The sequence below is a fragment of the Heterocephalus glaber genome, unplaced genomic scaffold, assembly GCF_053883595.1.
Source record: "Heterocephalus glaber isolate CG9 unplaced genomic scaffold, H.glaber_assembly_v1.0 deba00001497, whole genome shotgun sequence".
Taxonomy (NCBI): Eukaryota; Metazoa; Chordata; class Mammalia; order Rodentia; family Bathyergidae; genus Heterocephalus; species Heterocephalus glaber.
Genome location: NW_028258320.1, coordinates 16,156,775 through 16,184,739, shown reverse-complemented (window position 1 = coordinate 16,184,739; position 27,965 = coordinate 16,156,775). Strand labels below are relative to the sequence as shown.

At 52.1% G+C, this 27,965-nt stretch overlaps 1 protein-coding gene across 1 annotated transcript; it reads right to left on the bottom strand.

Annotated features, from left to right (window-relative positions):
- Window positions 1-134: 134 nt before the first annotated feature.
- Psap (prosaposin) lies at window positions 135-27,965 on the bottom strand. The gene is made up of 14 exons (XM_013072894.3): window positions 27,898-27,965; window positions 13,936-14,069; window positions 11,908-11,982; window positions 11,099-11,224; window positions 9,578-9,784; window positions 8,836-8,979; window positions 8,192-8,248; window positions 5,169-5,300; window positions 3,594-3,689; window positions 3,011-3,236; window positions 2,767-2,924; window positions 2,424-2,504; window positions 2,052-2,159; window positions 135-1,154 (listed from the first exon to the last, which is right to left on the bottom strand). The coding sequence occupies exons 1-14, from the start codon at window positions 27,935-27,937 to the stop codon at window positions 1,119-1,121; spliced, it is 1,620 nt and encodes a 539-aa protein (XP_012928348.2). The 5' UTR covers window positions 27,938-27,965; the 3' UTR covers window positions 135-1,118.

Sequence of the window (27,965 nt, the reverse complement as noted above, 5' to 3'; positions counted from 1 at the left end):
TTTCAGGTGCTCCCCAACCTGCTGTTGGCCCTGGGTCTGGGGGAGGCCCAGGTACTCCCCAACCCCAGGGCTTCACTTTCCTGGCCAGGAGAACGCATGGGCGCAGGGCTGTCATAGAAACAGTCCACCCTGGATCTTGTTAACAGAACTTTATTGTTAAATCACAGAAACTTTAGTGCAAAACAAATGAAAATCACTAAGTCCATTTAACAGCAAGTGGCTGGCTTGCTGGCTTTGTTTGCAGTCTCCTGGCAACCAGAAATGGAAGAGAAGCTTCAGGGACCAGACAGGCAGCAGCCAAGACCCAGCCAGTACCCACCCTGCAGGTGCCTCAGCTTGTCACCCTCTACCAGGCAGAGGCTTAGGAGCTTGTCATCCACATGGATTTGAAAGGGAAGGGGGGCCAGGGGATGCCGAGCACAAGGCAGGGCCCTAGCAGCAACACACGAATGAGCAGACAGTGGTCACCACTATGCGAAGGCCTCACACAAAAGCCAGGCCTATGGGCCCTGAGCACAGCCAGCAAGTTACGGTCAGGCAATTGCCCCTCCCCGCCCCACCCTACCCCTAGAAGCTCAAACAAGGCATCCATAGGAAAAGACAGGAAAGCAGAATCAAAGGTTGACCCAGGACAGCAAACCTGCTGCCCACCAGTGTCCTCTGAACCACCAACAGCTACTCCCAAACTCTGTGCTAGTACAGAGAAGATTGTGTTACTTTCAAAACCTAATTATGCTGAGCTTCTAATCTTTCATATGAAACTGCCTTTGTTTGGCAGCGGGAAAGGGGGACTGTCCCTCTGTAGGGTAGGAGGTGACCCCAGAGCCGGGCACCTCTCAGGGCTTGGGAGACGGTCCCAGCCGGCACTGAGAACTCCCCCAGCAGGTGCCATGCAAGGGCAGGTGAGACCTCAGCCCAGTGTGTCCTCAGCCTTCCAGCATACAGAGGACACTGAAAGCGGCTATAGTGCCTCCATGGTGACAGCAATGCTACAATGAGGGAGAGAAATGGGGGTCAAGGGAAGGAACCGAGTTTGTAACAAAGTCATACAGATCTGTGTGCTCATTATCCCAGACACACAAGGAGGAAAGGTGCTACAGTTTCTCCAGGAAGGAGGCCTAGTTCCACACGTGACGTTTGCAATGTTCCACAGCCTGGTGGGAGAGAGGAAACCAGGTTTAGGCTTCAGATGACAAATTGCTTTCCTGGCCCATTCATGTATCACCCAAAAATAGGACTGGGAATCTTTCCCTAGGTCTGCTGAGTGCCACCAGATGCTGAGGGCCCAAGACAGGACCTCTCTAAAAAGCAGGGAGATGCAGGCAGAGCTTTGGGGACTCTCTAGATGGGCCCCCCACAGGAAGGGTCCGGGGCCTCTATCACACACCAGCCCCAGCCTGTTGCTGTTTGGCCCGCACAGGGCCAGAGTGCATCCAATAGCCAGGGCAGGTTCCAGTTCACGTCTCGGGCAGTGGCCTGCACTCAGCAGGGTGTGGGCCTCTGCCCTTCCCTGCAGTGGCCACAATGACTAATCTCCCCTGGTGGGGTCACAAGGAACCTCAGGGAGGAAGGAGAAGTCGCTCAAAGCAACATTAAGTAACATTTGGCCTTTTCTAGGCCCAAAGTCCACACCCAGGAAAGCAGCACCGGCCACCTCTAACTGGTGGCTGTGCAGCCAGGACTGCTGTGGCACCAGGGAGCTGCTCAGCAGGGCTGACAGGAGAACAGCTCCATCTGACCTCAAGTGAAGATTCAGGCCAGGCTCCAGCAAGGCCCAGTGTGCCATGGGGATGCAAGAGGACTCGATGCTCATGAATCCCAGGGCTCTTTCTGTGCAATCCCTGGTGTGACCCCATGCAGACCTAACACTGTCACAAGGGAGCTGGAGCAGGAAAGCAGAAATATCTACCCTGCTTCACCTCCTAGACCAGAATGCAGTCAGCTCTGCCTTCACTGGGCAGGCCTGAGTGAGCCTCAGTGAGCCTCAGTTTTATAGGGAGGGACAGTAAACACTAACTAGGGTAGGGATGGGGCGGGGTCACCGCACTCACATTGCACTGCGCTGCTGTCTCCATGTTGTGGCACCAGTAGCTAGGGCCCCACACACACTTCTCAGTTCCCAAGGGAAGCTTCCGGGCAGACTGGCAGGCTTGAATTTTCTGTATTGTAAAAAAAGGGAAGAATTAGAACCTCTTAAATGATCCCTTTCAGAACTGAGGATAATATCCAGAAGCAGCTGGAATCAAAGCACCCAGACCACGGAGGGCTGCTGTAGAGAGCAGGAACCCAGAGGCCTGGCACCCTGCTCTCCTGGCTCCCCACACTCCACCCCACAGCCACAATCAGGCTTGGGAGCCATCTAGGCAGGGCAGGCCCTCCCAAGTGACAGTGCCGGGGAGCAGGCACTCGCCTGTGAAGCTTACCTGGCACACAAGGGATGGGTTCATGACCTCCACAAGGATTTCCACCAGCAAGGACTCATACTGTCTCATAAACTCGTCACACTGCCAAGGGAACCAGATGGGTATATGTCCAGGTCTCCGTGCATCCCAGCAGAGCAGGGCCATGAGAGGCCAGGCAGGCACTAGACACTCCCTGTCATTCCCAGCCCCTCACACCCCACCTGGCCTCAGCAGCTCAGGATCTTTGTCCCCTGTGAGCCCAGAAGTGAAACAAACACCCTGGATCTCAGGCCTGGGGCAGCAGCAGCTGCTGTCCCTCAGCCTCCAGCAAGGGGCAGCGCAGCAAGTACCCAAGCCTTCATACCTGCTTCAGGTAGGGGTCAGGCAGGAGGCTACAGCCCTTCTCCAGTGCACCCAGGATCTCCTGCTTGGTGCTGTTTTTCTCCAGATTGTGCTCCAGGTAGCCAACCAGCTTCTTGCACATCTCGCAGAAGACACCATCCTTAAGCGGAGCCACGTGTGCTACACACCAGGGCATAGGATTGAGTGTGGGCAGGGTCCTCCCAGACCCCAGAGGAGCCCACTCCCTTGCCGAGTCCAGGACTCACCAGCCGGCAAGTGCAGTCTGCGCAGCGCAGGCAGCTTGGGCTGGCCAAGGCGGCCCTTGCCAGACATACAGAGGCGGAGCTCAATGCACACCTGCTTGGGGCTCAGCTCCTGCAGAAGGAGCGACATGAGGGAGGTGCCGTACGTTTCCACCATTTCCTCGCACACCTCTGACATAGACGCAGGCAACACTGAGCATACACTGTCCAGAGCATGGATGATTTTTGCCTGAAACACGTTAAGAGGATCCTGTTAAGACAGAAGGCTGGGCAGGGGGGGGAAAGACTGGCAAACAGTGAGGTGAGGTGCTTCTCCCTCCCCTGGAAAACCCCACAGCGACAAGCAGGGCGAAGGCACCCTTGCACACCACTGGTCCACAGGTGGAGCTAGGACAGGGCTGTGCATGTTCTCAGCCTGGGGCTGGGGTGCAGCTCAGCGGTAAAGTACTTGCCTAGCAAGTACCAGGCCCTGGCTTCCATCCCCAGCACCACAAAAAATCAGCAGGGCCCAAATCCCCCTCTCCCACCAGGGCCTTCTGACTCTGGGGGACAAGCACAGGGTCCCCCTTTGAGGAGGGCAGAGTACCTCAGTACTGTTGTTGTCAATCAACTCGACCACCTTCTTCACCACGTACACACACGCCTCGCACGTGACACTCTCCTGGGCCCAGACCAGCTCCCGCTGTTGAAAAGGCAGCGAATGTTTTAATGCTGGGATGCATGCCCCTGGGTCCTGCTCCTCTAAGGCAAGGTGACACAGGGACTGGGGCAACTTAAGTGTCACACCAAGGGCCACTGCCTACTGGATCCAAAATGATGCATGGCTCCCTCCCAATCCCCAGATTCAATTCCTGACTGTTACACAGTGAGGGATTATCCCTTTCCTCCATTCCCCTACTCCCTAGCTCCACCTACCCCCTAAGAAAACCCCAGGAATTCACACTTCAGGAGGCAGCAATCATCCCCCCCCCACCCTGCTCTCCACACAAGGAGCTGTCCACATTGTGTTGTTACTCATTTTTATGCAGCTCTTTTTGCATGGATAGCAGAGCAAGAACAGAATGAGATTCAGCATCCGTCTACTACTTAGAAGGCAGAAGTAAGCCAGGGATTTAGCTCAGTGGCCCTGTGTCTGCCTTGCAAGCACAAGGTCCTGAGTTCGATCACCAGTACAAAAAAAAAAAAGGCAGAGTTATAAACACATTTCAGGTCTGCTCTCAACCATCCCAAGTTCCATTAGCACCTACAACTGCTGTTCTAGAACCTACCTTTAACAAAGCAATGCTATTAGGCAGAACTTTCTGTGACACTGCAAGCATTCTCCACCCCTTCTGTCCAGGACAGGAGGCGCCAGCTACACGTGTCTACTAAGCACTTCAATGTAGCTGGTGTAACTAACCAAGGAACGGAAGCTTTAATCATGCTCCATTGGTAGCACAAGCTATGACCTTCAGCATATTATTCTCTAGCCATGATCTCGGCAGACAGGGTAGGCTGGGGCCTTGGGCACCTCTGGAGCAGGAGGGAGTGCCCCCTTACTCCACCTGACACCTCACCCTTCTTGTGTCCACCCGCACTGGCATGTGAAGGAGACAGGAGATGGCAGACGGTCAGGTGCCTTGGATGTTCTACAACAAGAAGTGTCTGTGCCCTGTGTTAAGGCATCAGATGGCTGGGCCCAAAGGGACAGGATGCCAGGCCCATGAGCCCAAGGACATCAATTATTCACCTAGCCCTTGATCACTACCTGAAGAGCTGAACACAAACTCATCATGGGATGGAGCAGCAGGCTCATTCCCAAGGAAGAAGACGTAGGTAACAGCATGTACACCCACACACAGGCACAGGCAGCAGGTTGAGCCCCAGGAAGGGCGCCCTGGGAACACTGAGTTTGTGCTGTGGCCACAGAAGTCTGTGTGAAACATTAGGCTGGAGCCAGGCACCTGAGTGGCCTGCTGCAAAACCAAAGAAATGAAATGTGTTCCCAACAGCGGGGGTGGGGGGTGCGGGGGTGCTGCATGGTTAGAGGTTACCCAAATGCCAAGACCTTTAGGAGCCAGGCAGGGAACCCAAAAAAGCATGTGACTCATAGATGTGACACAAAATGGTGGGGCAGGGTGTTGTGCAGCCCCAGCCCCTGCAAAATCAGGACACCAGGTACCTCAAGGGGCTCCACCAGCTCCAGGGAAGGGAGGACCTTCTTGCTGGCCACTCTGGCCGGGAACAGAGTCTGCATGGGCACTTCCTTGACCTCATCACAGAACCCGACCAGTGCACAGATCTCCTTGGGTTGCTGGAGAGAGCACAGAGCAACTGTCAGACAAAGCCCACACCAGTTCCCTCAGCAACCCCAGAGGCCAAGCTCAGGTGCTGGGACACACCCCAGACCCTTCCCACACCCAGCCTGGCAGGGATTCCAGATTCAACCGAAAAGCCTCATGTCCAGCGACAGAGCAGAGACAGGAGAGATGCTGGCTTTTTGAAAACCCACATTCTTTGCTCGTAACTGTACACAATATGCATGAGACCCCATCTCCCAAGGGATGAATAATCCTTCAATCACAAGATCTTCAGACTGATCCCTCTCACCACCAAGCCACCCAGCCACAGAGAAGGACAGAGTTCAGACATCATGACTTTCACACTGGGAAGGCCTTGAACAAGCCAAGGACACAGAGCCCCGGGCTGGAAGCCTGTCAAGGAAGGAGGGCTCCACTATTGCTATGGTTCACCCTGTACTACCAAGAAGCCTCAAAAATTAAATATGGCTGAAGGATGGACTGGTGAAAGTGCAGCCCAAATTCTGGGTCTCTGGCACAGCTTAAGAATGGCGGGGGTAATAAGGCTGAATGAAGAGACAGCGAGCTTTTAAAGGAAGCCAAGATTCAGGAAGCCTAGGTGAAAATGCAGGCATCTCATCAAAGTCCTCTCCCATAAAGACTTTAAATTGTTTCAAAGCATCTATAGCTCAGATCCTAGACACAGATGTCAATGCTCAGGACCCCGAGGGCGTGGACCCCAGGGGTGGGCTGGAGCGTGGTTCCCACAGCACCCTGCAGGTCCCTAAGGAGCCTAAACCAGAGGCCAGAATCCAAGATCAAGAGTGTTTCCAATTATCTGGATCCACCACACAGGGGAACTGTGTGTTGTTTGTAGCTCATGTGCTCATGCAGCAGAAGCGTCTCTACAGTAAGAGAATAGCGCTGAAGACATGCAATGCCCACTCGAGGGTGACAGACACAAGGTACCTGCAAGCAGGCTACTGCTACAGGGAGCTGGGCCACAGTGGTCCCCATTACCATACTGGTGTCTGCACACATGCATTCAGACCCAGTTGGGGATCTGATGGCCTTGTTTCCCACTCCTTGAAGGAGATCAGAAGCCCAACACCTCAAGTGCTGCATCTCAGGGGACAGGTGCCCAGGAGAGAGTGACCCTCTCCTTTCATAACCATTCCTTGTATCTGTCAGAGCTGACCCGCCAGACCAGGGGCAGGGGAAGAGGGGGAGCAAAATAACTAGGAGATGCAGCAGGGATCACTCACTACTAAAAGCAAATTCTCCATCACATACCTGGTCCTGCTGTTGAACAAAAAAACAGGAAATCGGAGGTGAAAATAAGACAAAGGAAAAGGACACAAAAGTTAAGAATTAAAACAAGCAGTTTAACCAGGTGTAGGGATGTCACAGAAGCTAAGGGAAACGACCTGGCAGTGTGGTACCCACAACCCATCTTGCTCCCACTATTGACACTGACCCCTCTAGCCCACACTATTATCATGCCCTGGACACTGCAGCCCAAGGTCCCAGGGAGGCCACCTGTGAAGGGTCTCCACGGCCAGGCCCACCCTACCAGGCCTTCCCCATAGGACACAGATGATAGTGTACTGAGCTCGGATTCAAAACAAGGACATCCGCAGATACTTGGCTACAGGGACGTTCATCATTCCAAGGACAAATCTGCAAACAATCTAACCCTCCAGCCACAGGGGAATGGTTATAGAAAGTGTTCCACCTACACTGTGAAGTAATATGTAGCCACATAAAAATCACTTGTACAAAAATATCTACTGATCGATTGAATGCAAACTACAGTCTGTAAAGTGTATGTAAAATATGGCCCCACTGATGTTTTGTGAAGCCCCCAAGTGATTTCTGTTTTGTTTTGTTTTTGGTACCAGGGACCAAACTCAGGACCGTGCTTGCGAGGCAGGCGCGGTGCTACTGAGCTAAATCCCCGGAACCTTCCCAGGTGATTTTTGATATGGGAAATATTCCTATTTTCAAAACATTTCTACTCTGCAGTTAGACAGAAAATATTGGAGTTAGCTGGAAGCACTAGTTCACGAGGTCAAGTCACATCAAAGGCTTGCTTGTCCCCACTCCAAGTGCATGCTCTATAAACTGCCTTTCAATGTTTTTACAATGAGGTAGATGAGAGCCACAATAAACACCTGTGTGGGAGGGCGGCTACCCATCCACTGGAAATGGCAGGCTTTGTAGGCCACAAGCTCTGGGTTCTAGGGACCTGAGCACTGAGGGAGCACAGACGGGCGTCATGGGCTCCAGGAAAACTATCACGAAGCAGGTGACAGGCAGTGTGAGGACCTCTGTGTCCGGGAACAAACTCGGGCCTGCCTGTCAATCTCAATGCAGATGACCAGTGTGACAGACAGAGCAAACCTACAGGACCGATGCCTGCCCTGGGTCAGGTTGCCATAGACCAGCCAGCTGTGCCCACCAGCTCCAGGCACAGAGGAAGCGGCCCCTTCCCAGGACCAATGCTTCTCCCACCACTAACAATGCCTCCTGCCACCCTGTGGCACCAGGTGCCACTGCAGTGAGAGCAGGGGCAGCTCAGGGAGGGCTCTGCTGCTCTGCTCTGAACTCAGGCTACACCGTTCTCTGACCTGGTGTAGAGAGCAGCCTGCTTCTGCGGGCCTCAGGTTTAAAGCCGGACACGTATGTGCAGACTCATGGGCCAAGGGCAGCACAGACCCAGGCTCAGCCTCTTGGCAGGGAGGGGGACCAGACTGCAAGTGGAGAGTCTGCTGGCCAGAGGGGTACGTCTGGGTCCATTCAGTAGGCTCAAGGTGGAAATGGGAAGCTAAACCTTGTAATGCTCAGTTTCTAGAAACGACAACATTTTGAGCCAGAAGGCTAACTGGGGCTCCTGGCCACCTACCATATGCATCATCATTTGGACGGCAACTTCAGAATACTGGCTGACATAATTCTTGCACTGGGGGAGAGAAACAGGCTGTCAGCTAAATTAATTACTGCAACAATGCACACCCAAGAAACCAAACCAGCATTTCCAATAGTGCCAACTACTATCAAGAAAATTTCCGGGGCCAGGGATTTAGCTCAGTGGTTCTGCCACCTGCCTCGCAAGCCCAAGGACCAGAGTTCAATCCCTGGTACCAAAAATAAATAAATAAATAATAATAATAATAATAATAATAATAATAATAATAATAATAATAATAAAATAAATTTTTTTTTAAAAAAATGAAAGAAAATTTCCTAGTTTTATAAATGTCTGCTCTGACTGACTTTAACACAATAGAAGAAGCCAGGCATGGTGGCACAATGCTATAATCCCAGCATTTGGGAGACTGAGGCAGGAGGATCACTGCAAGTTTGAGACCAGCCTGGGCTACATAGTGAGTTCAAGGCCAGCCTGAACTACACAGTGTGAGACCCTGTCACAGAAAAGAAAAAGGAGCAGCACAGGAAATACCAGATGCTTCCTTCATCTCCCACTCCTGTCTCCAGAGCCAGCTCCCTGGCCCCCAGCACCCCCATGGCATGGGAGATGCAGCTCACCATGTCCGCCATGCCAGGCCCCAGACGGTCACACTCCTCCTTGGCATGCTCCACCAAGCCCTGGACAAAGGTGGAGTTGGTCCTCACAGCGGTCTGGATGTCAGTCACCATCTGCACACAGTCCTGGCAGACATCTCCGCTGGCCTGCGGGAAGTATAGTTAGGTGGTGGTAGTGCAGCCAGGGGGACCCAGCTGGCCACCTACCCAATGTCAACCCTGGGGTGACTGACTGCACAGCTGCTAGCAGGCAGCACTGGCTCTGAAGCACTGAAGGATCCGCAACCTCTAGGTGCTCGCTGTAGTCCTGCTACTGCACAGGGGAGGGTGGCTCAGCAGTGGAGCAGGTGCTCAGCACATAGAGCCCTGGGATCCACCCCAGCAGCAAAACGAGTAAGGAAAAAGGTGGACATCTTTGTTTAAGTATCCCATTCTTTAGAAACTGCACAGGGGTGTGATGGCACTCGCCTATAATCCCAGCACATGGGAGGCTGAGGCAGGAGGACCACCATGAGTAGAGACCAGCCTGGGCTACATAGTGAGTTCAAGGCCGACCTGGAATATATGGCAAGACTCTGTCTCGGGGGGGGGGGGGGCTGCATGGTTCAGTGAACCCAAAGGCAGTCCTGTACCTGCAGAGTCAGGCACAGGGACCCCTTGGTTCCAGAAGCACAGGACTGCACGCACCCAACCTCACCACCATCCCACCTCACCCGGCTCCCTCCTACACCACCAGGGCCCTCACCTTTGGCTGGGCCTGGGGCTGGCTTCGGGGTCCGTCCTGAGGGTACAGGAGGAGAGGGATGTTGGCCATGAAGGGCGCCACCACCTCAGGCAGGTCGGCCTCCGGGATCCTGTTGGCCTCGAGCTGCTTCTGGCGGTTCAGCTCCGCCAAGTGCCTCTGAAGAGACTCGCAGAGGCTAAGGGCGGCGCACACCTCGCCAGGATTGCTCTGGAGAAGAAAGACCCGCCTGAGTCCTCTGCCCATAGGCATACAGAACAGGCCACCTTATGCCTGTCAATCAGCCTCTCTCAAACCCTTAAAAAGAAACAGCTAGTCGTGCATGCTGGTAATCCTAACTACTTGGGAGGCTGAGGCAGTAGGGTCACAAGATCAAGGCCTGCCTGAATGACTTAGTGAGCTCTTGTCTCAAAATAAAAATGGCTGGGGGTGTGGCTCAGTGGAAGAGCCCTTGCCTAGCATGTCAGAGGCCCTGGATTCCATCCCCAGTACTGCAAAAAGAAAACAAAGTAAGCACAACAACTTTGTTATGCAAGTTCAAACTGCTCACTCTATCTGGGTAGCACAGGAAAATTAACACCTAGGTGTCCAACCACACAGCAGCCTCCAGGCTTAACACAAGCTCTTCCTTCAAGGAAAGGAGCACAGAGGAGGGCAGAGTCCAGGACTCTAAGCCACGGCCCCAGGAGCCCATGCACTCCACTGGTTTCAAATGCCTCCCCTGCTCCAGCCCAACCGTCCCCTCCATCTCCACTTCAGCAAACGGCTCTGCTGCTACCTTTCCTGAGACCAGACGACATCCCAATGCTTCTCCCACCTGTCATCCACAGCGGAATATCCGCCTGTCCATCTCCCCGTCCCTGTGTCTCCTCGCAGGGCCATAACCTCTGGGGTGTCCTCTGTGTCCCCTGTGGCACAGCCTCGGGAGCTAAGGGATCCCCTTCGAAAGTGTACCTGAGGCCCGTTGCCCCGCTCCTTGTCACCTCTACAGGGTGCACGGCCCTTGAACACGGCCTCACAGGCCTCTCACCAGCACCTCAGTCCTGTCCCGGACACGCGTGCCCAACCTGCCCCAGTGCTGCTTACACACCACACCTCTCCTCCCCAGGCCACTCCAAATTAGTGCTTGGCCCACGGCAGATGGCCTGGCATACTCAGCACATCAACACCGCACTGGAAGACAGGCGCCCCTACAACTCACCCCACACTCACTCCCTAAATGACCCTGGAACTGTGATTCACAGGACTCACAGAAGTGGAGCCACTTGCTTGTCACTGTCTCCTCCCTGGGGCTCAGTACATGAGTCACCCAACTGGCATCTATGAACACCGCAGGGACTGATAGTCCTTCAGCAATGCTCCCTGTACCAGTGACCCTGCCCACCATAGCAGCCCTCAACGGCAGAGCGCATGAGGAGTGCAGAACCTGGAAACCGTGAACATTCCACTTCCAACCATCCCGGGGATGGTGACCTCTGGGACCCTAGAAGTGCCCTGGAGAAGAGCCCACTCCCCATCACCTACCGCTTCCCCTTTAATCATGTCCAGGATGACAGGCAGGTAGGAGTCCACCACCTCCTTGCAGGAGGTGGACAGGTTGGGGTTCGGGAGCCAGTCACAAACCTTCTCCAGGTTAGAGAGGATCTCCTCCTGCAGGGGACACCGGGGGACACAAGGAAGGATCAGAACAGGAAGGGCTTCCTCCCTGTGGGGGCTGAGGGCAGGGGGCCCTCTGCAACTCCCAGAAGGCAGAAGCCCACAAAAGAGCCAGCCCTAAGGGAAAAGGACAGCAGAGAGCCAGGCAGGGTGCCACACATTCGAAACCCCATCCACCTGGGTGGCTGAGGCAGGAGGATGGCAAGTTCCAGGCCAGCGTGGGCAACTTACCCTCTCTCAAAAATTTTTTAAAGACAGTAGAGCTCTGACAACGCAGGTCTCCACCAGCAAAAAGACATTAAAATTCAAAATGACCCTCTGACTTGTGGCCTCACAGATGAAAGGAATTCTGAGCAGAGAAGGCAAAAGTGACAGCCACACATTTCTACATGTTAATAGCATGCCATGTAAAATCCCAATTAACCTTGAGTGTTTCATATTTGGTCCAGAGGTCAGGAGATTAGTCCCTTCCACTGATTTCTGTACAGCCTAGGGCGAACAATACTTCCTAAAAAGCCACGTGATGCAGACAGCACGGGGCCCGTGGGGTCTAAGACGGCTCCTGGCAGTGCAGATGTCTGCAGCCCTGGCCTGGCCGCATCTCTTGGCCTGAGTCAGAGCTCTCCCGGAACCAAGGCACCTGGGCCGGGCCCATGGCAACCAGGCCAGCAGCTCACCTCAGTGCCGTTGTCCTTTAGCATGTCGCCAGCCGCAGTGATGACCTGTTTGCATATGTCGCATGGGAGGGACTTCTAAGAGGAAACAGAGACAGGATCTGTGCTTGTGGGACACCACCACACCCCGCACAGCCGCAGACCCCGAGCCCTTCCCCACTCTCATCCTCCCAGGGCAGGGGTCATGGTCAGGCCCACCCTCCATGCTGGCGCCCACCTCTGTGAGGAGTGTGCAGACACTACGGACACCATGGGGAGGGCAGGTGTGACTCTGCCAAACAGATGGCCCCTTCCTGTCCCCTGTGGAGTGCACAAGTCAGGCTCCAGGCCGCCTGCAGGGGCTGAGGGAACAGCTCAGAAAGGCATCTCGATGAATTTATCTCACAGGTCCTAGCGGGTGGCTCAGGGAGTGAGGGTCAGATAGCCGCTGGCCTCCTCGGTCTACTCCCTGCTCCCAGGCAGTGTTGTGTGCACACTGGGGACACTCGCGAAAGCCAGCCTCCAGGCAAGGCTGGGTGCCACCTGCGGCAGGAGCCCTGGAAACTTGTTGGGGCTTGCAGTGCTTGAGCAGGCATGCACAGGCTCCCTTCTCGGTGTCAACAGACTTCCGCCCTTGCAGGAGGGGTGAGCCTATCGGGATGAGGCCAGGATGCCTGTGAAGCTGGTGGCAGCAGGGAAACCAAATGGAACCTTTAGACCTAGCCAGGCGCTACTGTGTGGGGCCATCCATAACAAGAGCAAGCTTGAACCATGAGACCAGTCAAGAAAGTCAAGCCAGGCCTGGTGGAACACGCCTGTAACCCGGCACTCAGGAGGCTGAAGCAGGAGGATCATAAGGCCAGCCTGGAATACATAGTGAGACCCTGTCTCAAAAAAAAAACAAAAACAGGACTGGGGATTTAGCTCAGTGGTTCCGCTGCCTGCCTCATAAGCGCAAGGACCGGAGTTCGATCCCCGGTACCAAAAAAACAAAAACAAAAAAACAAAAAAGACAGATGTGGTGGTACATGCCTGTAATCCCAGAACTTGTGAGGCTGAGGCAGGAGAATCACCGTGAGTTCCAGGCCAGCCAGGGCTACACAGAGTTCAGGGCTTGCCTGAACTACAAAGTGAGACCCTGTCTTCAAAAAACCAAAAAAGGGGGAAGGCCTCATATACTCACGCAGTATACATTCAACTTAGAAAAGGGAATCAGTGTTCAAAACAAGACTGAATGCAAATTAGAAACCAAATCTGAAAGCAGTTATGGCCCCAGAAGGCAATTTTCCAGTAATTTAGAAACTATTTGCTGAAAGAACAGCATTGTTTAATCAAGTTTTCTTCTCTTACTGAAGGTGCACAAACTCTGAATTTAAACTACACTCAGTCACAGCCCAGACTGAGCCAGGAGCAGATCTGTGTCCTGCTGGGGTCGGCAGAGCTTGGGTCAAGGGGTTCAGGATGCACTGGGAACACGCGCTGTTTCCAAGACCTCGTTATCACAGTGTAATTAACATCATCAGATGAAAAACCAGTGGTATCTTCCCCAGTGTGCTTACAGATGGAAACCATCAATAAAGAGCCAGCTGTAGTGGTGCACAGCTATCTGTACTCCCAGCACTGGGGAGGCTGAGGCAGGAGGATTGCTGGGAATTCAAGGCCAGCCTGAGCTACATATCGAGACCCTGCCTCAAAACACAAAACCAAAAAAAAAATGTCACTAGGGGCCAGGGATGTAGCTCAGCAGCACCGTACCTGCCTGGCAAGCACAAGGTCCTGAGTTCAATCCCCGGTACCAAGGGGGAAAAAAAAACTGTCACTAGCTCCTGAGCACTAGGGCCTCTATCAGTGTTCTGCCTATTTGGGAGGAGTGAGGAAGGCTATCAAACTCGTGGGAGTGGGACCCGCAGACTGGCCAGGAAGGTAGGGCATGGATGACCTCATCCTAACTCTGCCACCAGTACCAAGCGTCCTGGGTGGTGGAACAGGCATGCCTGCCACGCAAGGGACTATAAGGAGCACAGAGACGGGCTCAGAAGCAGCTGGGCTTACCACCCTGGGCTTGCTCCACACGGTCTGCCGGCAGTGCCGCACCGCCCCACAGTCAGCCGCTGTCTTGAGGTCCTGACACAGCACCCCCGAGCCTCCGGAGCATTTTCTCAGGTCTGCAACAGGGCTGGCAAGAGCTAGAAGGAAAAGCAATATGAGGGGGGCACTCTCCACAACCAGGGGCACGGCGTTCACCTGGCCCCTCCCAGCCTACAAAACATAAACCACAGGATGGCATGGCTGGCACTGTCAGAAAATGAGGCTGTCAGGTCACAAAGCGGGAGGGGACTCAGTGACCTAGTTCATTTTAACTTCTCCAACTATCTCCAACAACCCCAGCATCAGGGAGTACCATGCCTGTGAATCCTTAGAAGCTAAAGTTTCCATAAGTAATGGAAGCAATCATAGGGAAAAAACCTGATAATTTGAATAAAAAGACCTCCACTTCTGTAGACTGAAGAACTGTAGAATGAAATGAAGTTAGTTTTTTGTTTTTTTTAACCAAACCTATAAGCCAAAAGTCCAAGATTCATATCTTTATTATCGTGAACAAGGATCCCCCACCAGTACTAGGGATTCATCCCAGGGCCTTCCCACCAAGCTATACCCCCTCAATTTATTTTCTATTTTGAGACAGGGTCTCACTAAGTCGCTAAATTGCCTAGGCTGGGTCTAAACTCTGCGATCCTCCTGCCTCAGCCCCTTAAGAGTGTGGAGATTACAGATGTGTCACCACAGCTGGCTTCAAACAAGGGTCCTTGAAGTTGTTCAAGTGGAACACTTTTATAAACCTAATTCTGTGTGAGTTTCTGCACAAAAACAAGTTTACAAGCAGAAAATAAGGTTGCATGAGCCACTCGTAAAATGAACATGAGTCCCCTCAAAACTGGGTATATGGTGTGTCATCAACGGCTGTGGTCCTGAGGAAAGGCCCCAGGCAGGGTCTGAACAGGAGGGATTAGGACAGACATACAACAGGCTCCGCAGCACGGAGTGAAGACAGACACCATGGACCACACACCGAGGATCATGGGACGGCATAGGGCCAAACTCGGACAGGACTCAGAGCAGGGCTGAACCATAGGGCCTGAGTGTGAGAAGAAACCAAGATAGACCCGGGCGTGATGGCACATGCCTGTAATTCCAGCATTTGGGAGGCTGAGGCAGGAGGATTATCAAGCCCCAGGCCAGCCTGGAATACATAGTGAGTTCAAGGGCAGCCTGAACTACACAGTGAGACCTTGAAACCAAAAAAACAAAAAAGAAAAAAAAAAGAAACCAAGATATATACTCAGAGCCACGCTGCCTGCTGCTGCTGTGCCTGTCAGCCCAGCGGGGGGCACAACTCTACACACACAGCAGGTAGACAGGGACTTCCTCCAGGACAGAGGGACACAAGGCTTCCCTGCTACCTCCACAAGCTACTCAGCCAAAGTCTGAGGTCCCCTCAAGAGGTCAAGCCAGACCACCTGCACCCCACCCCTTCAGATGCCAGCAAAGGAATAACTAATCAGTGCCCAGGGAAGCCTTCCTGTCCCCGGAGCCAAATGACAAGCACAAGCCAGCTCCGCACCTCTGGGGGCAGGGCAAGCCACATGCTCCCCAGACGGCTTGGTCTGGTCAGCCCACCGTGAGGCCAAACCAGGCTGTGCCGGGTGCAAGAAGGGGTGGGGCACAGAAACTGAGCTGGAAGTAAGGGCTCTGGAGAGTGTGGGGTAGCAGACTTCGAACGGGAGCCCCAAGACCCAGCAACTTCCCCCCGCCAGGCCATCCCAGGACGCCCCAAGGCCCCAGCAAGACACTGCTTGACGGGGCGTGGTGGTGAACACCTGTAACCCAGCACTCGGGAGGCTGAGCCAGAAGAATCACTACTTTGAGGCCAGTCTGGGCTATACAGTGAGTTCAAGGCCAGCTTGAACTACATAGCAAGACCCTGTTTCAAAAAAAATAAAATAATAAATAAATAACTAAAAAGACCCTGTTTCAAAAAACAAACAGGCCAGGGATTTAGCTCAGTGGTGCCGACAAAGTCCCAAGTTTGATCCCTGGTACCAAAAAAACAAACAAACAAGAACAAAAAAATACACAGTGCCTGGTTCTACCCCAGTGATGGACAGGAAGCTACCAAAAGGAGTCTCTGTGTAAAGGAGCCTACAGTGGCATTCGGGGCTACAAGAGGACAAGCTCAGAAACCAACAGATCAGGACCAGGACAGGACTCACCAAGGAGGGGAGGGACAAGTGACTATGACTGCCAACACCTACCAATAAATACCCAGCCAAGTAAAACTCTGACCCAACTATTTTCTGTCATGATCTCAGCTAGAAACTGGCTACAACTGACCCCAGTCTATGGGGTTACCAGAAACACTGCTCACCCTCAGACTCAAGTCACAAGGACAATCTGCAGGGAGCTTACTCCCTCTGGGAACTCGACACAGTAATCGTTTTCAATCAGCACTTTGTTATTTGTTCTGGACAGGCAACTCTGGACCACAAAGAATCCTGGCCTGACATATGGCCCAGTCACCTTAAATCACAAAGGCTGCTATTCAATAACCTGAGTGCCGGCAAGACTCAAACTCTGAACTAGAGGCAGGAGGTATGCAAACCTACAGTCATCAGTTCTAGTCTAAGACTCCTCGGACACTGGGAAATAAAGCTTAAGTCCTGGCTCCTAGAGATTGTTTTTGTTTTTGTTGTTTTGTTTTGAGACAGGGTCTCACTATATAGTTCAAGGTGGCCTTAAATTCACTATGTAACACAGGCTGGCCTCGAACTTGTGATCCTCCTGCCTCAGCCTCCCAGTGCTGAGATTACAGGTGTGCACTACCACACCCATCTAGCAAAAGGATCTCTTGAGTCCAGGAGAGCGAGACAAGCCTGGACAGCACAGTGTGAGCCCATCTCAAATAATCATGTAAGAAGCCCAGTGGAGGGCCAGAGATTTAGCTCAGTGGTTCTGCCGCCTGCCTCCCAAGTGCAAGGTCCCGAGTTCGATCCCCAGTACCAAAAAAAAAAAAAAGCCCAGTGGATTCCTTCTTATACCATGGGGTCTTGTGACCTAAGCACTGCCTCAGCCTCCCCAGTGCTGGGATCACAGGCCTGTGCCACCACACCCAGCTAGAAATTCATTTCTTAGCCAGACACATCTATGTGACTCCAGCCTCAAAGCAAATGGATCTTCTCAAAACCCGTGGCACTGCACACACTTGATCTCGATGACCCCATGGGTGTAGACAGAGGACTTTGGGCCTTGGGATGGCTAACTCATGGCTGTAAGCCAAGCTGAAGGCCATAGAGCATGCTCAGGAGGGCTACCTGCTGCCCCTGGGGACAGGATCCCTTCCCCAGATGTATTTACAGTTGCAATCCCACCCTGGAGGTAGCTCTCAGGGACCCACTGCAGACTGAAACAGGAAATTTTAACGGAGTGAGAAAACCAGGAGACTCGGGTACCAGGCTACTGACTAGGCTGAGCCCCCTGCCCTCTAGCCAGAGCCTGAGGTAGACAGTATGGGCTTCCTCAAGCCCTGAGAGGGGTGAGGTGGACATCTAAGGAGTAGACACGACGTGTTCCAGAAACACAGAAGCCAGGATGAGGAGGTGCTCTTCATGGTAAAAGTGGCCTGGACACAGGATAGGGGGACAGACAGAAGACAGGCTGGGGTGGGGGGTCCAGAACACTGCAAAGGAGAACACTGCCAAGCGTGATGGCGCACACCTGTGATCCCAGCACTCAGGAGGCTGAGACAAGAGGACCGCTGCAAGTTCAAGACCAGCCTGGGCAACACAGTGAGTTTTGGGGCAATCTGACCTATGCAGCAAGACTCTTAAAAAAGGAGAAAACTGTCCTGTCTTTTGCAATGCAAAGCAGAAGGAAGGAGCCAGGCTGCAAGGCAGGCAGACCCCAGGCACACAGAGGAGCTCACCTACCACGAATTCCTGACCAAGGGGTCCTCTCTCAGCCTAAGGGGACACTGTGGGTGTGGAGAGGAGCTCAGGACAGTCAGAAGAGTGAAGGCCAGGCCACCGTCCAGTCCCATGGGGCTGGAGACACATGGTGAGAACACCTTCCACCCACCACAGGGGCAAGGCTGTCGGGTAAATCCAGATCTCAGACCTTAGCACTGACCAGAGGCTAAGTGAGGCCAACCAAGGAAGACACTGAACCCCACAGGGCTGTCAGGCGGGAAAGGGCTGCCTGGACAGGACAGGGGTGACTGTTGCAACCCTGGAGGCAACAAAGCAGAAACAAGCCGCCCAAGTTCCAGGGGTCCTTGAGAGGGATCCTCTGAGAGGTGAGCCAGCCAGGAAGCCCTCCCAGGGGCTGCAGGTCTTCCATCCAACCACAGTGAGGCAGATGGCCTTTTGATACTTACAGATGACCCATAGAGTAAAATTACCCAAAACTACTTTCTGCTGAGTTCTTTCTCTAAGCGTGGTCCCAGAAAAGCTCGAATGTCCACCCCCATCCTCCCATACCACCCCTAAATGCCAACTTCCCTCTCCAAGGCAGCAAGCTGACCCTAAGAAATCCCTCAGACTGCCTGCCAGGTGTCTGGTGAAAGCCAAGGCTGGCACCTGGGGACAGGATGTGCTCAGGTCCAGCCCCGGAAGTGAGGCACTTCCTCTGCGCTCTTCCCTTAGGATGGGGATGAACGCTCTGTCTCCTTCTCTTCCTAGCCAAGATGCACGGGAACATTCTAGAAGGAAATGGCAGCCCTGTTCTGACACTGACAAGTAGTCACCATATCAAGAAGCAGTTTCGGGCAAATTTAGGGTGCCCACCTTGGACTCCTCTGGAGGCCAGACTGACACCCCACCAGGATGGGGCAAGGGGTGCCCCTGTGCCTTCCACTAAACTGCTAAGCAAACCACCGCCACCAGCTGCTGCAGGAAAGGGGACACTTGACCAGCTCCTGGGCTGGTTCTGCCATTGTCTGTGCACATTCCCAGGCAATTGGCTGTTCGGAGTTTGTTCTCTCACCTGTAAGCAGATCCAGTCATACAAACAACACTACCTGGCGCCAGGCCCTGTCCACTGGGGGTCACACCCTGTCTCCTCTCCCACAGGACCTGACAGCACTGAGCACATCCAGATCCCGGCTCTGCCACTGCTATTTACATGCTCTGGAGATCTTTGCCTTCTAAAAGCTACTAACTTGGCCCACTGTCAGTCCGGGGCTGGGAGACTGATAAGAACTCACTTGGCCTGCACACCTGGGTCCCAGCAATGAGGAGGCTGAGGCAGGAGGATTGCCATAAATTCAAAGCCAACCTGAGATACACAGTTAGTTCAAGGCCAGCCTGGACTATAAAAAGACCCTGTCTCAAAAAAATAATAAATTTTTAAAAAAGAACTGACTCCTGTCTGTAAGACACATAGCACAAAGCTGGAGGACCACAAGTGCTGCCACGCCACCACCCTCACCCGTAGGAACAGCCACAGCAGGACCCCCCAGTACCCCTCACCCGCCCAGAACCGGGCCCACATGGCTGCAGCAGGCCGTGGTCTCCACTTGCTCTCTATCTAACCAGGCAGTCACCTGGACAGCCATCGCCCTGCACCCGCAGCCGCTGCCAGCTACTACTGTGGTGGCTGGAACCTCATCAGCCATCTTAGACCACAAAGAAAGATGCAGGACACAGAGCTAGAAAAGCCTGAGCACTTCTAGGAGTACAACCACCACTGATCTACCTGGCTCCTGAATTTCCTGTGATTACAAACAGTTCTATACACCAGGTGCCACCGGTGGTGCATGGCTTATAGTGGAATTCCAGCACTCTGGAGGCTGAAGCAGGAGAACTGCTTTGAGTTCAAGGTCAGCCTCAACTACCTAGTAAGACCCTGTCTCAAACAAACAGTTCTATCAGATTTAGGCCACTATTATTCAAAGTCTCTGTTGTTCACAGTCAAACGTGACTAATACATGCATACGATCAACTATGTTACCCAATAAAATGGTCTCCAAATGATGAGTCTTTACGTAGGCTGCTTCCACGAAGGATGAGGAAAAGCCACATACACAATGTCACCGCCAAAGATTTTCAAAAGCTGCCTCAGTGTGAAGGGGCCTTTCCTGGAACACGCATCTTAGGCTATTTGTTAGACCTATTTCCTTATTTTGGCCATACAACATGTGCTCTTCCCCTTAAACACTTTAGGTAGCATATGCTAAATACTGAGCTAAGCCACAGGAGAATAACAGAAAATGCACGCAGCCTCCCATGTGACACTGCAGCATAAATTCCACAGTGTACTGCATCTGCTGTCCGGTAATGCATCACCATAGCAACAGGCAGGTTGCTAGGAAACTAGCAGGCTAACTTCAGGAGAGGTGGCATCTACCCCAGCCCCCTGCATTCGCACATTTCTCGGGGGAATCCAGCACATCCATCCCCTAGAGCAGACAGCAAACATACACACTCAATGCTGACTACTCTGAACAGCATTCACAACACCTGATGGCATAAAGCAGCACTCGTCTGTACAGAAGCAAGCTTTTGGAAAACATTCTCCACAATAGAATAAAAACACTCCCTTTTTTTTTATCTTTCAGAGTAGCGTACACTCGGAGGTAGCCTTGCCTGGATCTTGGGAAAGCAGTGCCGGCACGGGGCACACTTGGGCATCCAGGTGTTCGGGAGGTTGGGCAGGAGAACCCTAAGTGCAAGGCCAGTCCCGGCAGCTCAGTGAAACCATGTTCTCACAATATAATTTTTGAAAAAGGGCTGGGAATACAGCTCAGTGGTAGAGCATTCGCCTAGTGTATGTGAGGCCCTGGACTCAATTTTCCAGTACTGCAGGAAGAAAAGAAAAAGAAAAAAATCAGTGGCAAGAAAGCACAGAAGCCTGCTCAGCTGATCTTCCACGCCAATCAGAACACAAAGGTTCTTTCTTCCCTGCCTCTCCTCACCCACTACTGCTTCCCACTTTGCAATTTTCCCTGTAAGCCAGATGATTCCAGAACAAGAAATCTCCCCACCTCGATGAACCAACACAGAGCTCAACTAAATTACCTTGCACACCATCATCGCCTGAAAGAGGGGGCAAGGATGCAAGGCCCTCAGTTCACCAAGAGCGACACAGCCAGGTATGGTGGAACTGCCTAGCATCCCAGCACCTGGGGGGCTGAGGCAGGAAGACTGCCATGCATTTGAGGCCAGCCTGGCCTACATAGTGAGTTCAAGGCCAGCCTGGACTACAAAGCAAGTCCCTGTCTCAAAAAGCCAAAATAATGATACAATTTGGGGGTCATTAACTCCTGACTAGTTCACCGGAGAGCACTGCTCTTCACTGCAGAGGCTGAGGTGTTCTTCAATGGTACAGCATTTGTCTAGCAGGCATGAGGCCCTGGATTCAATCTCCAGCACCAAAGAAGAACAAAAAAATGCTCCAGTCCAATAAAGTCCTGCTGACAAAATTCTCCTTGCAAACTGGCTGAACGGTGATAAGCAGGGATAAACTGAGGTCACCTTGGATAAGCCAGATGCTGTCACCTCTGACCATAAAAGGACCCCTCACAGGCCATCCTTCTGGTGAGGCCAGCAGCTCAGGTCCCCGAGGAAGCTGGAAGTCAGTGCAGTCAGCCACACCAGGCACTGCAAGGCCTGACCGTCCTGCTAACAGATACATGACCTGTGCACACTCGCAGGAGACAACTACATGTGAACAAAGATTCCATGCAAACCCGCCAATAAGGAAACTCTGGATTTGTCTCACTCAATCCCTTGCGAACCAAGAAGCTGCAGGTGCACATGGATCTTCGACTCACCTTACTTTCGGATTCCTCTGGTAGATACTGATTGGACACTTCCTCTGTTTCAAACACTGAAAGCGAACCCTTTAGCCCACAACAGGGGAAGCCAAGGTCACACGTCCCCCAGCTGCCATCTGAGACACTTCCAGGTTGAAGCTCAGCTCAGACACCTGGATCTTCCACCCAGCAGCCACAGACACCAGCTCTTCCCAAAGCCACCAGGCCATCTGTAGGGTCCTCCTCCTACTGACACCAGCACATCAGGTGACCTTCATTCCTTCGCCCAAATCTCCCGAAGTGTCTCTGAAGGCATGTGACAGGTGACATCACCACAGACTGAATGCAGAAGCAGCCAGGTGCTAAAGCAACACCAGCCAGATGGTGAGGACTGCACAGAAACCAGGGTTGGGGTACAGCGTGTGCTGGCACACAGGAGGCCCTGTGTTCTACCCCCAGCACCACTTGGAGAGAGATGACATAAATGTAATACAAGGCCGGAGATTTAGCTCAGTGGTTTCGCCACCTGCTGCGAAAGCGCAAGGACCCAAGTTCAATTCCCGGTACCAAAAACAAACAAATAAATAAATAAATGTAATACAAGCCTTCTCCTAAGTGTGTTTAGGCAAAGATTTTCATTAAAAAAATCTTAGGCAGTGGTGTATACCTATAATCCCAGCACTCTGGGAGGCTGAGGCAGAAGGATCACTGCAAGTTCAAGGCCAGTCTGGGCTACATAGCAAGACCCTCTCTAATGACCAATTTCTGGAACCACAAGGGGAAATATCATTTCTTCAAATAATAACTGGTTTCCTTTTCAGATTTCCCTCCAATCAGAGCCAGCAGGGACATGGAAGACATGTTTGGGAGCTGTGTCCTAAGATCCACTCCAACAGGTTTGGGGAAGGGGAGCTTTAGCCTGGACATAAACTGTTACACAGGCCAATGCCTCACCTGAACCAAGGCTACTTGTTTACTCATATAATTTCTTGGTAGTCATTTCAGAAAAATAAAAGAAAATCCTTTAATTTGATAAAAATTTGACACAAGGGCTTGGTGACAGAACATTTCAGAGGCCCTGGGTTCAATCCCTAGCATGGGGTGGGGGGAGATAAGTTTTGGTGCTTACCTATAATCCCAGCACTCAGGAAGCTGAAGCAGGAGAATCACCTTGAGTTCAAGGCCACCCTAAAGTGCTTAGTGAGGCTATCATAACTTTCCATGATAGCCCACACTGCATTTCCCAGATGCACCGTGTACTTTTATCTTTGCTTTCTCCCTCTTTTTCTATTTACCCAGTCCAAGCTTGCTCTGCAGAGCCAGATTCCCTCCCTTTAAAAAAAAAAAATGCTTAGTGAGACCCTATTTCAAAAAAACAAAATGAAGAGCCAGAAGTAAAACAATGGGTTGACAGACTGTGCAACCATTTACCTTGAGAAGGGAAGAGGAAACTGCGCCCCAGGCTCACAGCCTGAGACAGGCTTCCTCCTCTCCCGTCCATTAAGGACAGAGTATCACCTGTTCGGAACACATCGCCAGGCTGCAGGCGTGCACAGACAGCCTGAGTCTACACAACAGGTCTACGTCCAGGGGCTCGGGCTAACAAGACCCGGCTCTGACCTGCTGGGCTGCTGCACACTGAAGACTGGCCTACTACAGCAACTCCCAGCTCCCTCCTCCCTAATGACCACCTGCCTTGTTTTCCTGACTCAGTAACTGTGCACAGCACACCGATTTGTATACGTCAGTTTGTCTGTTAAACTCCTAATAGCCTTTGGGGGTTTTTTATTTGTTGGGGTTTTTTGGTTTTAATTTTTTGAGACAGGGTCTCACTATGTAGCCCAGGCTGGCCTCCCAACTCACAGTGATCCTCCTGCCTCAGCCTCCCGAGTGCTGGGATTACAGGCATGTGCCACAACATTCTGCTTCATAATATCGTCTGAAATAAAGATTCTGAGAAATCACAAAATCAAGGGCAGGAGGGTAGGTTGAGGATGTTGACAACACAAAATCATACTTATTAGTGGTACAACTACAAACACGTACCTTGCTAAGCCTATCAACTGAAGCCTTACAGCAGCCCAGTGACACAGGCATAATTAGTGCCATTTTGCAGCTGAGGAAGTCAGGTTAAGGACCTTGCCTGAGGTCTTACAGTCAGTATCAACAATGTGATAACGTTAACCTCCTACCGTCTCAGCTCAGCCCAACATAAATCCCACACCCACATGATTATGAAACTGCATATCATGAACCAATTAGTACCTTTACAACAGCCAAATTCTTCACTCTAATCCCCATATCACTATCTTTCAAAATAACTTAAAAACTTGGAAGGCTGAGGGTGTAGCTCAGAAGAGAACTTGCCTGGCAGGTGTTTTGAGGCCCTGGTTCTAACTCCCGCACAAAAACACCCAAAAAGACAAAAAAAACCCCACCCCTTTTAACTAAGTAGGTCAAGGTAACTACTTACTCCCTTCTGTTGTGTTAAAGAAAATCCAGGGCCCCAAAAAAACAAATAAAAAATAAAAATAAAAGAAAATGCAGGCCCTCATTCCCAGCAGCACAACAAAAAAGTTGCTGGAGAGCAGGGCTTGCAGCCCAGCAGCCAAAACTCTACAATTCCTGCTAGCTAGCAGACCAGCCCAAAAACACACCAGGAGCCAGTCCAGGTGGCTGGGCTTGGCCTTGGTCTTGACCTTGAGAAGGTCCCAGGCATGCCTCATTGGGTGCTGTTGGGTTGCCCGGAAGGTCAAGAAAATGGAGGACCAAGTTCTCCTTGCCAGATCTAGAATATTCTCCAACCATCTGGGTGTGGTGATGCACGCTTATAATCCCAGCACCTGGAAAGCTGAGGCAGGAGGATCACTGCGAGTTTGAGGCCAACCTGAGCTACACAGAGAGACCCCGTCTCAAAAAAGCAAAAGTTCAAAATGGCAACGCTGACAGCTCCACTGTTAGGAGCTGGGCTGGGCAAGGGGGGCTGCTGCCAATGCTCTCCTGGGACCCTGGGGTCACTGACCAGGGGCTCGCCTGGGGCATTCACCTACACACACACTGTGTTTTTTAAAAATTAAGAGGGAGGTGTTGAAGGGTGTGGAAAGATGCATGTGAGACTTCTGGTTCTGGGCCTGGCACCCCAGGAAATAGCCTGTGATTGGGGTGTCGACCCCAGGCAACTTTATTGGTCAGGTGCTCTCCAAGTCTCTCATTAGGCCGTTTTAGGTGAGGAAAAGGCAGGGACAACAGAAAGGGCAGTTTTCTGGCAGAAAAGTCCAGTGTCCAGGGCTTTTTCTAGTGGTGCTGGGTGGCACCCAGAGCCTGGCACCAGCTAGACCAGCCTCCAACACTGAGCCACACCCAGGACCCAGGACCCAGCTAAAACACAGGTAGGAAAAGCCCTGAGTCCAAGACCTGCCAGGGAGCAGCCAATGGTTCCGGTGACTACGAATTCCTGGACAGAGATAAACGCAGTGAGTGTCTGGAGAAACTTAGGGATTGCATTTCCCTGAAAGCTGTGGGTCGAGCTTCGAAAGCAGGCCAGCATCCCACACTGTCACCACTGTCACCACTGTCCCGGGCATGACCCTAAAGGTGTGGCCACAAGGAGAGACCAAGCCAGCAAGCACACGCCTGTTTACCTATGTGCTGCACACCAAGGGCCCTGGTTAAGCACACCTCTGGCCAACACACACACACCCACCTACACCAGAGCAGACTACATTTCTAAAGAGCTGTTTAAGCATCTTTTGGATGTCTGAGTCAGAACTTTTTCCCTCATGTGCGTGTGGTACTGGGGATTGAGCCCAAGGCCTTTGCACTGAGCTATATCCCCAGCCCTTTCTATTTTTATTTTGAGACAGGGTTTCACTAAGTTGCCTGGGTTGGGTTCAAACTTGCAATCCTTCTGCTTCAGCCTCCAAGAGTGCTAGGATTACAGGCCACCAAGGCAGCTGACTCACACCTCTTTGAGTCTCATGAGGGGTGACTCAGTGCCAACAAAAAAATCACCTTTCACAGTCTACAAGTAAAAGAAATTTAAGAACTTCATGTAAGGCCAAACACTTTTTTCTCAGTACTAAAAAAAATTTATTTTTTGGTACCAGGGATTGAATTCAGGACCTTGCACTTGTGAGGCAGGCACGGTGCCACTGAGCTACATCCCCGGCCCCTCAGTACTAAAAATTAAACACAGAAGGGGCTGGGGATGTAGCTCAGTGGTTCTGCCTCCTGCCTCAAAAGCACAAGGACCCAAGTTTGATCCCTGGTGCCAAAAATAAATAAATAAATGTTAAAAATTAAACCCAGGGGGCCGAGGATTTAGCTCAGTGGTTCCACCGCCTGCCTCAAAAGCGCAAGGTCTGGAGTTCGATCCCTGGTACCAAAAAAAAAAAATTAAACTCAGGGCCTTGCTGGTGCTAGGCAAGCTCTATGCCTAGAAGTAGCTCTATCCCTGAGCTATGCCCCTTTTTTATTTTGAGACAGGGTCTAAATTGCTCAGGCTGGCCTCAAACTTGTGATCCCCCTGCATCAGCCTTCCAAATAGCTGGGAGATTACAGGCAAATGGGATAACTGGTGTGTGTCTCCAAGCCCTACTCAAGGCACATTCTAGAGTTGCTGAAAGATGACATAAGAAAGTCTGATTATGTATGGATCGGTAATTACTTTCTTTAGTCTTCGATCAACTGTTACCCACTTTGGTATTGTTTATTAAAATCAGAAATTGGGCATGTATGCCTGTAATCCCAGCACTGAGAGGCTGAGGCAGGAAGATTGCAAATTTGAGCCTAGCTGGGGCAATTTAGGGACTCAGCAAGTCTTAATGCTGTCTCAAGATAAAAAAAAATTTTTTTAAAGGCTGGGGATGGGATTACAGGTAGGCACCACCACTCCTGGCAAAAACTAGTGAGTAAATTACATACAACTACTAAGAAACAAATTAAGATTAGGGAAGCTGGTGATCAGGTTTGTTTCCTTAGTGGGCTATGATGTAGGATTCTCTCTGCATAGAAATTAAAATCTGGAGCCGGGGATTTAGCTCAGTGGTTCTGCCGCCTGCTTCAAAAATGCAAGGTCCAGGGTTCGATCCCTGGTACAAAAAAAAAAAAAAAAAAAGAAATAAAGAAATTAAAGTCTGGCTCTATGACTTTCAAAACGTACAATTTGAGCCGGGCACAGTGGCGCACACCTGTGATCCCACCACCCTGGAGGCTGAGGCAGGAGGATCAGCAAGACTTCAAGGCCAGCCTGGACTACATACCAAAACCCTACCTTAAATAAAGAACCCTAAAAATAAAATGTACAACATTAATAATTCACCTCTCTTTACCATAATGATTTAGACAAGACGATGTTAAGATGTTAAGAAGGAAAAATAGAGCTGGGAATTTAGCTCAGTGGTTCTGGCACCTGCCTTGAAAGCGCAAGGCTCCGAGTTCGATCCCCGGTACCAAAAACACAAAAAAAGAAGAAAAAATAACTAAAAACAAGGGTCGCAGCGATGACACGGGGAGCCAGAAAGTCAGTGACCTGGTTCCCAGGCGCTGCCTTCATAGCCTGCGGCAATTTTACACTCGCCAGCATCATTTTAGGACAATAAATAGGCCCGTGGCTCTGTGCACACTTCTCCCAGACTTACCTTTGCCACAAAATATAGGCCAAAGGCCGTGTAACGCATCGGAAAGCGGGAGGGGGTGTGAGGCCTTCCCTGCAAAGTGTTTAGTGTGTTTTCTTTTTTTGGTACCGGGGATCAAACTCGGCTCCTTGCGCTTGCGAGGCAGGCGGCAGAACCACTGAGCTAAATCCCCGGCCCTATCCAAGCAAAACGTCCCCGCCCGTCACCTTCCAGACCTGGGCTCCCGCGAGGACCCTAGGCAGAGGTCAAGCTCGGACGACAGACGGGCCCCGGAGGCCTAGGGCCCATACTCTGTGGTGCGGGGCTCCGGCCCAGGCCTGGCCCTGAAGCGGGAGAGTCCCCTGGGACCCCAGCGGACCACCCAGGCCACCCACCCCACACAGCGGCAGCCCCTCGCCCCGGCCCACCCGCTCTGCAAGGCCGCCGGCCGCGCCTGCGCAGTCAGCCCTGCCACCGCCTGGCCCGGGAGCGGAGGACTTCAGCCCGCAGGATTCGGTCCGGTCCCCTCCCGGCGTGGGCCACGCCGGGCACCCCTTCCCTGTCTGAAGTGGGGAAGGATCCCAGGCTTACCCAAGCCCAGCAGGCTGCTGAGGAGGAAGAGCGCGTACATAGCGCCGCTGGACTCTGTAGTCTGCAAT

Bases quoted from the DNA above. Each gene is read 5' to 3' on its own strand.
- Psap (XM_013072894.3), bottom strand. From the start codon at position 27,937: ATGTACGCGCTCTTCCTCCTCAGCAGCCTGCTGGGCTTGG. The intron at 9,785-11,098 runs GTAGGTGATGGG...TTTCTTCTCCAG, and splicing joins ACATGATTAAAGGGGAAGCG to AGCAATCCTGGCGAGGTGTG. The intron at 3,237-3,593 runs GTACTCTGCCCT...AACGTGTTTCAG, and splicing joins TTGACAACAACAGTACTGAG to GCAAAAATCATCCATGCTCT.